This window comes from Girardinichthys multiradiatus, chromosome 13 (genome assembly GCF_021462225.1).
Source record: "Girardinichthys multiradiatus isolate DD_20200921_A chromosome 13, DD_fGirMul_XY1, whole genome shotgun sequence".
Taxonomy (NCBI): domain Eukaryota; kingdom Metazoa; phylum Chordata; class Actinopteri; order Cyprinodontiformes; family Goodeidae; genus Girardinichthys; species Girardinichthys multiradiatus.
The window spans coordinates 37,545,814-37,556,672 of NC_061806.1; the positions used below are offsets into that span (position 1 = coordinate 37,545,814).

The 10,859-nt window shown below is 38.6% G+C and overlaps 1 protein-coding gene and 1 long non-coding RNA gene across 2 annotated transcripts; one reads left to right on the forward strand and one right to left on the reverse strand.

Annotated features, from left to right (window-relative positions):
- The first annotated feature begins 2,106 nt into the window (after window positions 1-2,106).
- On the forward strand, window positions 2,107-3,144 carry LOC124878737. Its single transcript, XR_007040843.1, has 2 exons — window positions 2,107-2,647; window positions 2,791-3,144. It is a non-coding gene; the product is annotated as an uncharacterized LOC124878737 (long non-coding RNA).
- Window positions 3,145-6,273: 3,129 nt separating this feature from the next.
- On the reverse strand, window positions 6,274-8,220 carry dpm3 (dolichyl-phosphate mannosyltransferase subunit 3, regulatory). The gene is made up of 2 exons (XM_047382869.1): window positions 8,136-8,220; window positions 6,274-7,946 (listed from the first exon to the last, which is right to left on the reverse strand). The coding sequence occupies exon 2, from the start codon at window positions 7,918-7,920 to the stop codon at window positions 7,642-7,644; it is 279 nt and encodes a 92-aa protein (XP_047238825.1). The 5' UTR covers window positions 7,921-7,946; window positions 8,136-8,220; the 3' UTR covers window positions 6,274-7,641.
- Between the last annotated feature and the right edge of the window lie 2,639 nt (window positions 8,221-10,859).

Genomic DNA, 10,859 nt, shown 5'->3' on the forward strand with positions numbered 1-10,859 from the left:
TGGATTACCATGCTTCTGTAGCATCGGTATAATAGGGCCGTGCAGGATTACAGTGCCTTGTAGAGCACATTTTTATCAACATCCAGCCATGGCACATCGCCCTTGGTTAAACTCCTAATGGCTAGTGGAGTAAATATTCATGACAAGGAAGAAAAACCTAAACTTCTCGGCTTCATCCTAAATCAAATAAAATCTAATTTTCTTTAAGACTGAGCTGATTTTGGGTTAAAAAGCTTTCAGGAAACCAAACCCATTCTTCCTTCTGATTAGAGAGGAAAGATTTCCAGAGGAGCCAACATCAGAGATAATGGCTCCAACAAACTGAAGTGACAGGAGGCAAATAGGATGAAGGCTAATGCCGGCTGAGACAGGAAAAGCTACAGAAATAGGATGAAACTGAGAGATCCAACATGTAAATGCACAGATGCAATCCCTCTTCACTTCTCTCCAAACATGCTTCGCCTTTAGGGGCCAAACACTTTGCTTTTTCTGTGAGCTACGTGTAAAATCATTGTTCTCCTCCCCTTCCCAAGGGAGCTTTATGGCCATGACAGTAAAACCAGCTGTAGCACCAAAAAACACCAGTGCCACAGTTTAACAACTCCCCCATGTTTTCAAAGAGGTGCCTATAAATTGTGACAGTCGGACAGGCCTCCTTAACTGCCCGACCCCTAGAGGAAGCTCTGCTCAGTAGACGATCATCAGGAGGTAGCCACTCTTTTTATTTACGTCCTCGGTTGGTCTGTGTAAATGTGGACAGCAAGTGTGAAATCTTTTAACACTGCAGTACATTTTAGGAGGCTGTTGGGATCAGAACATGAGCAAACGTAGGAGACGAGAAGCTATATCATTTAAAAAGGAAGAACCAAGACTTGTTTGTATGTTGAGAATATTAACAAAAGTTTGGGAATGGCTAGAACAAAGAAAGTACACCCTTTTCAATTTTACAGGTTTACTTTTTAGCATTTCTGAGTATTGGGACTGTGTATTTATTACACAAGGAAACTATAATGGAGAAGCTTTGTGTGAAAAAACTAAGTACACCCTTGTTGCTTTCATAGGATTTATTAGGGAAAGTAGCAACTGAACAACTGATCACCCGTGGAAAAGCAGAGGTTTGGGTAGAGTGCTCATCTGGACCATACTGGTGTGTGTTTACAAAATGCCAATGCCAAGAGAGGGCTGTTACCTTTCTCCAATGGTCATTGGCAAGATCTAGGGTGCACCATAAACATGTTGAGATACGCAGGACAAACAACCAGGCACACACACATTTTTCTCCGAATTTTCTGTATCAAACCCTTTTTTCCATTATTGTATTTATTTCGGTAAGGTTTGACCTGATCGTTCATTTCTTGTGGCTCGTGACTGATTTTCACCTTTTGGGGAAGCCTCTGTATTTTTTCCTCTTGTCTTCTCCTCATGGTTGGACAATAATGTATCAGTCTCTCGATAAATGCCCTTCACACAGCTAGATGTTCAGAAGGTGTTTTCCTTTGCATCAGACAGGATCCTGCAACTATCCATCGCCAGTTGTCTGCTGTGGATGTTTAAGCCTCTTTTTTTGTTCCTTTTGTTCTCATGAAAAAACTGTTGGTTTGGCTTCTTCAGCCATACTCAAGCACAACACTTTACTTGAAGCTCTGTCTTGTTCCCACAGAGCCTACAGTGAAGCCTAAGTATGTAAACTTTTACATTCTGAGCCCTTATATATTATTATTATTATTATTATTATTATTATTATTATTATGCAGCTGCTTTAGACAAAAATGACTGAAATAGAATTCAAATATGCATATAAAGGATTTTGAATTTTTATATTGAAATATTGCAATGCAATGTGTAAGCTTCACATCTGAGTTACATCCCAGCGTTACCACGGTGGTGGTAGCATCATGCTGGGGGATGCTGATTGGGCTTGTGGTATTTTGCAAAAAAATATTAGTAAACATTCCAGTCTCTAGATGTATAAAGCTGACAGAGACAAAAGACTTGCAGCTTTTTAGATTTTTATTTGTAAAACGCTATTGCAAACCACATATCTTATTTCTTCCATTTTACAACTGGACCACTTTGTTGGTCTGTTACATAAAATCCAAACCAAACATGTATTTTGTTTTGTATTTTATGTAAGAGACCAAAAAAGTGGTCCAAAGTTGGTGGTTGTATCAGGACATGATGTGAAAAAGTTCCAGCGATATGAACACCTTTGCAAGGACCTGTAAGAGTTGAGATTAATTCAAGCACACTACAGCTGCAGATAAAGGTTTCTACTTGTATTTACACCTTTAATGCAATAACTGACAGAGAAAAAAACTAACCAGATTCCTCTGTGTATCGTTTAGGTTGTAACAGAGCCAGAGTTGTGAGCCAGGGGTGTGTGTGACACAAAAACCTGGGAGGCAGCCATCGAAGTTACGTTTTCCAAAACCAGCTGGTCCACCTCTGCCTCTCTGAGCTGAGTCAAATCCCCTATCAGCAGGACACATGACAAGCGGTCCCTGTCCGCCTGCCAGTGAAGGGTTGATCTCACAAAAGCAAAGGTCCGTCTGCCTCAGAGGACCTCTGACAGGTCATCTAATGCCTTTGTAACTTTTTGGAGCATTTATAAGCAGCCATGCTGGCCTGAACAGAAACCCAGCATCATGTAAGTATCACAGCAGCTGTTCACAATAGCCTGACCCTGAGGTGACTTTTTTTCAGCCTCGTTTGCGTTGTTTTTATGTGCTGATGATGTTCTGCTCGTTAGGATTAAAGAATAAAAGTGCCTCTCTACCCTTTCTGTCGCAGCATGTTAAAGCGTTGGATGACGGCAGGGTCAGATGAGGCTGCTGGGAAACGGAGCACACTGGTTTTTGCAGAATAAGCTGGAACCTTTGGGCTAGTGAGGGCAAATGTTGGCCCACTGCCACATTTTGGGTGTGGTCTTCCCTTCCCGAAAAAAGTCCTGTCACACACTGTCCCCACAGCCAAGGTCATCTGTGTCACTTAGACTCATAGTATGGTTTCCTGTCTGTCTTAGTCACTTGCCCTGTTTTTTTTAATACTATTTTCTGTGCACTTCACCTCATCTGTGTCTAAATCATGGAAATATCTTGTCATGCTCAGTTTCTGTAGCAAATAAATCAAAATTTTGATCTCTTTCAGCTCAAGGCCTTGATTACTGACTTTTCCTGCCCTGCCGTCCTGTCCTTCTCGAGATGGGTTTGAGGTTTTGCTGTGAAATGTGTGGGTGGGGAAAAGGAGTCTTTTCAGAGGACAAAAATGATAACCTATCATTTTTTAGTCATGTTGAGATGAATTTGCTCCCTGGCGCTGTCACTGAGTGTCTCTAGGACTGCTTTTTAAGGTCTCAGAGGGGCCATGCAGCGGGCATCAACCAAAGTGCTTCTGCTCTCACCGTCAAAATCCCCTTTAGGTTTGGGTGGAGGTTGACGACCGGTATGTTTTTGCCTTTTTCTGCCAGCTATATAAACTACAAATCAAATCTAGATGAAGAATGATGAGCCATCTTATCACCTACACAAAACATCAATAAGTTAAACTTTATCACATAAGCACAATAAACCTTAGAAATCTCAAATAATGTTGCAGCTTTATCAGCTAAATGTTGTAGAACAAGGCTGTATTGTCGGCATTATCATCAGTTCTATGATTTATTTTTAAGAAACACTAAATACTGAGAAACTTGTCTTGATCAACTAATAAAATAAATCTAAATAATCAAACTAATGCATATTTACACATATATACTGAATATAAATAATGAAGTAATGAAGCAAACTAAGAACAAATATAAAAATCCTCCTGACAGTTTTGGGACATCTGGATCGTCCAGAGAAGCAAAGATGAGTACTGCGATGAGTCCTGGGTAGCGCCCTCAGTAGGGCGGCCCAGTCACACGAAATGTTGTTGTTCCTCATCTGAGGGAGTGGGAATACTCCCAATTCTGCTCAACAACGCCACCATGAATAAAGAGTGGAATAAAAACATCCTCCCAGGAGTAACTTCTTCCAACAATCCAGGCACACTTTAGTGATGATCGATAGATTTTCCAGCCTGTGTCACAAGTAAAAATGATTACAAAGTGGCTTAGAGATCAGGACATTGAAATTTGCCTCTGATCCAGATTGGATGGATAAGCAGAAGTCAACAAACTGTGGTCAACTCCAAGGAGTTAAAAAGACAGGACTAAGTCACCAGCAAACAGAATTTGGATCACAATTCAACAACTACAAAAGCCAGATTTCTTTCCTTGAAATCTTTTACATAATATTCCATAATAACAAAGGGAAAAATATTTGTGTGAACGTTTTGCTGATTTATTACAAACAAAAAAATGACACGAACAATAATATTTACAGCACTGTGGTATTAATCACAAGTCTTCTTGGGTATGCCTCTACAAGCCTGTCATACCTTTTATTCTGGTGTTCCTTCCTATTTTACTTTTCTGCAGATCCCATCAAGCTCAATCAGGTTTGATGGGTGAGAACAGGACTTGATGTTTCACAAAATCCTTTCATTTCCATAGTATTTTTTACTATGCTGTCATATATGGCTAAATATGAATATTGTGGCTGTGGCTTTAAGAAGAAAATTAAACTAAAGGGGCAGGTTTCAGATGCTTTCGAGCAGATTTCTCTCACAAAGAGCAAACCTCTCACCTCCAGGTAACAGGTGTTTCCTCTTTTTTAAATGTTGTAACTTATGGGTGAGGGAGGTCACTTCATGTTTGCCGCAGATCAAACACCCTGAAATTTATGGGAAAAGGCTGCAACTTCTGAGGTCATTTCGTGTGGCTTTAACAAATGTTTCTGTATCCGATTCCATCTACTTCGACCTGATGTTATGAAAATGCTAAATCTGGTTTATGTCTTATTGGTTTCTAACAATGGAACAAAAGGAAAAGGCACCAAAATGCCATTTTAAGCGGTATGCTCTGAATATGACGACTGTAAAATGTTTAGTCAAAAATCATAAATCCTTTTACATTTAAAGGGAGAATGAGGACAATGTAAAGTGACCTACAACTTTATACGTAGCTACAAGTGAGAACATATCTGACTAACAAGAGAACCCTTCAGTGCATTTGCCAGATTAGAAGATTTTCCAGTTCGTAACTGGTTGCCTTTCATCCAGTCTGCTCAAGCAACAGCTTGCACAGATTCATGGGGGGATGAGAGAACATTACGAGGCATGATGGGGCTGCAGCCAAACAGCACAACAGGCAGAGCTGCCAATTCTTTTGCATTTGTTCTGAAGTTATTGGCTCTTTTGAAGCTCCGTAATGATGCCTTTAGACAAGCGAAGCTTTGTTTTTACACAGCAGGGACTCAGTAAAAATGAGCAAAAGCAGCCTGTTAGGGCTCACAACATCGATTACTTCCCGAGTTTCATACTTGGATTCAGTAAACTATGTGATCTCTATTTGAAAATGGGATAGAGGACATCCGCCCTCAGAGGAGTTAAAGCCTTAAGACTAAATGAATTATCTTATAAGAAAACTTTTGTATTCCCCACACATGCAGTGCCTTGCAAACGTACTGATGTCCTTTCAACATTTCCACATTTCAACACATAACCAAATACCTCACCGTACACTGTTGGGATTTTATGTAATAAATTAACAGTAGCACATACAACAGGAAATAAAATTGTCAAACAGTAGCAAAAAGTGTGCCCAATTTAGCAAAACAAAGCAGTGGTTTATCCAGTCCTGCCCCTAAAACTGACACTGCACATCACCCTGAACTATAGAACATGACAGTGGTAGCATCATGCTGAAGGGATAATTTTCTCCAGTAGGGCAGGAAAGGCTGGTCAAAGTTGATGGAAACATGGATGGAGTTAAAAACAGGGCAATCTTTGAGAAAAAAACTGTAAAAGGCTGCAAAAGACTTGAGACTGGGGCAGCGGGTCATTTTCAAGCAGGTCAACGACAATAAACACACAGTCAGGCCTGCAATGAAGATACAAAAGACTTGCAGCTGTAATTGCAGCGACAGGCGGTTCTAAAAGAATTTAGTTTGGACAGCTGAATACAAACATATGATATACTTTTCATCGGAACCATAAGTCCTCTTCCTTTCACTTCACAATTATGTGCCTCTTGGTGTTGGTCTTGAACATAAAAACCTAATAAAATACACTGAAAATTGTGGTTGTAACATAATAAAATGTGGAAAAGTTCAAGGGGCGTTCATGCTTTGGCTAGGCACAGTTAACACAGAACAAACTACCAGATACCAGAACCCACAAAGAGACACCAACTGAGAAAATAAACTTCCATTTAATGCACAGCAACATCTCAAGGGCACATTTCTGATACTGAATAGAGGAATGTACACATGTACAGGTAATATCTAAGTCCATTTGCTCTGACAAGCACTCAGCTCTTAAATACAGAGAAAAACTAAATTCCACCTTTAAATAGGACGGTTTAATTTAATTAAAAATAAATTTGATTACCGGAATTTCAGTAATATGTTAGAAGTTTTAAATGATGTATTTCGTATACGGGCAACAAGACCCAAACAAAAGTATCCTTAAGAAGATATGAACAACAATCACATTATTAATATATGCAATATCGCAATAGCAACACAGAAATCTATTCATTAAATGTATCAAAACTAAGAGCATGCTGTGGGTTGGGTCGTCTCTAAGCTTACCCAGCAGCATGTGCGTTAAATTTCTTATTTGGTTTTAGTCCATAAAAAAAAAAAATCTCATTAACATCAGGGACATAAGCTTCGATGTGTAAATGGAGGTACCATGTAGTTCCTTTGCCTTAAAAACTCTTACACACTCTTTATGTTTAAAGTCCTCAGAAAGAAAGAACTGACTAGTATATGGTGCTCTTTTAAAGTTCTAAAAAAGTACAAAAAAGGAAAAGAATATATTTTTTCTCTTTTAAGTGTTTAAGTCTACAAAAATAAAGTAAATAACCAAATCTGATCAGAATGTTTCTCTTTTGTGAGAAAGAGTAAATCAGACCACAGTGTACATTTTCTTTTTGATTATTATTATAGAAAACATTAACCAAAACATTGTTTTTGTTTCCACTTATGTGTTATAATTTGTAAGGGGAAACAAAAGGGGAAAAAATAGGTCAGGAAAACACTAATCAGTGCATCTCTAAAACGGACATATTCAAAAGAACCCTGATTGGTTTCTTTATGCCTTATGTGATGTCATCAGAAGCAAGTGTGCAGGGTCACTTGTTCTCAGGAGGATAGGTTTTACCTTAATAAAATAAATATTTAAAACCATACAGATGCAAAAAATTACCATGACATGTCATAAAATAGGCGACAAACAATATTGAAAGGGAATTTGATTTTACAGAAAGGTCTTGCTTTAATTTGACTGTATTTATGGATCTCTATTCAACACAAAATACTCGTTTGGTCACTTTAAGCCAACGTTCTGGCAGGAAAAACCTGACAATGACCAGAACCGGTTACAGTCTGTAATTTATGTTCAGATCGCACCTGCTGACTACAAAGAAGCTCCAAGATCATCCAAAAGCAACAGATTTTATATACATCCCGCTTTGTAACTGTTGTCTCTCAGAGAAAAAAAAACAACAAAAAAACGCTTCAGTCTCCACAGTTTCTACAGTTCCTTATAATTATCTTACATCCTTAACCCCTTTTTCTTCAGGTCATCTTTGGCTTCCTTGATCTGCTCCTGCAGTTCTCTGGCCGCCTCGTCGCAGTCGTTGAAGGTGGCCACCCGGTAGCCCACCGTGGCCAGGGAGTAGCAGCCGAACGAAACCAGCAGGTAGAGAGGCATGGGCCAGGCCACCTCCCTGTAGGTCCGGGGGAGGCCGAGCTCCAGCAGGTCGAAAGCGACCACAGTCCATATAGCGCCTAGTAGCGAGACCCCGAGCAGCCACTGCAGAAGTTTAGTCATGATGGAAGTCTCAACAACGAAGAGACCTGACGGAGAGACAAACTGTTAGCACCGTAACGTAGCAATGGGTCCGCTTATGGAGATAAAATACGTTTTTAAGACGAGTGGGCACTTAAAACATGCTCAGCAAAGAAATAAACGCAATGAAATAAAGTTAGAGTTTCAATATCACTTCCATTCATTTATGTTTTAAACAAAAAGTCCTGTGTGTTTACCTCCCAACAAATGCCACCTCAGCTCTGCGCAGAATAATGACGTCGCCTTCCGCGACGTCTTATGGGAAATGTGGTGACAGATGCGTTGTTCTAAACGGAGCGCAAATGGTGTAAGATTTTTTAATGTAATAAAAAAATTATTTTAAATATTATATCATCATAAAATTATAATATAAGTAATAATATAGTAATAAAATATTAGATTATATATTAGAATAGATTTGATATATTTACACATTAATTTTCCTATTTGAGTCACGTCTTATGAGACTCCTTTGGTTTAATTATAATTCTTTTATATGCAAATTAGACTGGATTGAAACTTTTTGCTGTTGACGTGTCTATAGACTCCTGGGAGAACTTTTGTTGGTGCATTATAAGGAAATTGTATTAGATTATTTCTTGATGTATTAAATTTATAATACATTTTTTTAAACCCTTTTCTTGTATAATAACCATCAGAGATACCTTAAGAGTAGATGTCAGACAGATCTTGCAGCTGCGTGTAATTTTAGTACTGATGTAGCATCAACAGCCACATACAGCCAGCTGTGAGGGAGACGACAGCTTATTTTGACCGTGTCTTTAGCAAGGCTCCCCACGTAAGACCTTTATCTCATTCTCAGCATCATCTTCTTCATTTACAAAATTAGGTACTATTACCAAATTGTAAAAGCTCTCTGTGAAGGCTAATGTTTTGTTCCAAAGAGAGGAATCCAAATACAATTTAATTAGGGGTCTGCAGGAGGCTCTCTGCACTTTGATCTGAGTCTCTGCCTGTTTATTCAGGGTGGTGAACTGTCCAGGTGCAGAGGGCACAGATTTCTCCAGGGTGGAATTAGGACATGGAGGAGATATAAACATCATTCAGTGAGCCGGGCAGAGCGACACGCTTAGCAGCCACTGAGAAATAAACATCATTCTCTGGGGAGAAAATGGAGAGTTATTCTTAGGACTGGGGTGTTTATGTTTTTCTGCATTAATGTTAATAGTGTGAGGGACATTCTGAGCCTCTGCAAGAAGGGTAGAGCCTATTTCTTCTGTTTACTCAGACTCTATAGGCTAGACTAAAAAAACAGGCTATAGTACTGCATAAAATCTCTAAAAACACATAAGTTGACATTACTAAGAATTTATTATTTGTGTGTGTCAGAATTCAACAAAACTAATACAATATGAAATTACCCTGTTTAATGATTTATAGGCCTTTAATTAAACTAATCAGATTTGTAGCAGTCAAAAGAAATTTTTAAAAATAAAGCAAAAAAAATCCCAAAACACAAGAAACAATTAATAAAAGACACATGACATAAAGCAAAGGGAAAAGAAACACAAAAGCAAAGTGAAAACAAAGTGCAACATTAACACACATATAATCAAATGCAAATAAGAATGATGGATTTTCTTGAATTTAAATTGGTATGAGCAAAAACTAATTTCCTAAAAAACTGCTGCAACACCTTGATCAGCAATTCCTGTCCAACAGCCTGCTTTCTGTTTCCATGGTAACTGACTGCTATGTGGGCCAATGAGAGGATGTATCCATTACATCTATGGGTACTTTGGGTTTTAAATCAGATGTGAACCACAGCATCTAGATGTAGGTTTTGCACTTCTCCCCAGTGTCCAAGATGTAACACCACAGGTCTGATGAACTGGTTGAAAAATCGATCATCCATCTTTGGCCCTAGTTGGCCCGACACCGAGTACACTTATGGACCATCTAATGCTCGAACCTGGTGTTTGTTATTGACAAGCCATGTCTACCACAGAAGTCCAATAGCAAAATCAATTGGATTTTGCTATTCTGAAAATAATCTGAAAATAACTGTCCTACTATAATATATTTTACGGTTTGGGGGTTTTACAAGGCTGTGCTACGGACTAAAATTATTATGCCTAATTTTTGAAGTGGGAATACCTAAAGACATTATCAGGCTTTATTATTGGAGCTACAGGCAGATGCAATGTTGTGAGTCATCATGCACAAACCAAAGTAAAGACATAAGTTAGAGCCCCACAGCCTCGACAATCCTGTGGCTCCAAATCTCTTTACCCAGAGATATCTGACAACCTCACAGAGAAAATTAGGCCCTGCTTTAAGAATGCAGACAAGTTACTTTAAAGGAATCAGCAGTTGGTGATTTTTTACATTCCCAAACAATAATTTCATTGAGAAGTTTGAAACTCAATTTTATTGTTGAATAAGAACAGAAATAAAGTTTGGGATTATCAACGTGCACTCTGATGCACTCCAGTAGGATAAAGTTTTCAGTTTCAGACTCCAGTACTTAGTGAGAATATAGAAATGCCTGTAACTTGATGTCGCAGACAGATCGATGTCGGACTCCAGTAAACCACCTGCATGAACATTTTTCCTTCATTCTCTAGCTTAGGAAAATCACAATGATGTCCTTTGCAGTTAAGAAACTGAGCCCTAGCTATTTCACTTAAGTCAATTTAAATAGAATCTAAACTATTCAGAGAGTTTTAATATGTATGGAATGTTTTTTGTTTGGTTATTCCTTTAATTGTTTTACATTAATAATATTAATACCCAATTTTGCAACTGAAGTGGGACAAGATGGAAAATTGATGTGTTGTTACACAATGTTACACAATTGCTCTATCTAATTAGATGAGATATGGCACATATCACACTGTCAAGGTTAGCCTCCTCTGCTGCCCTGACAAGATAAATTGGATCCAGGTGGGATCACCCAT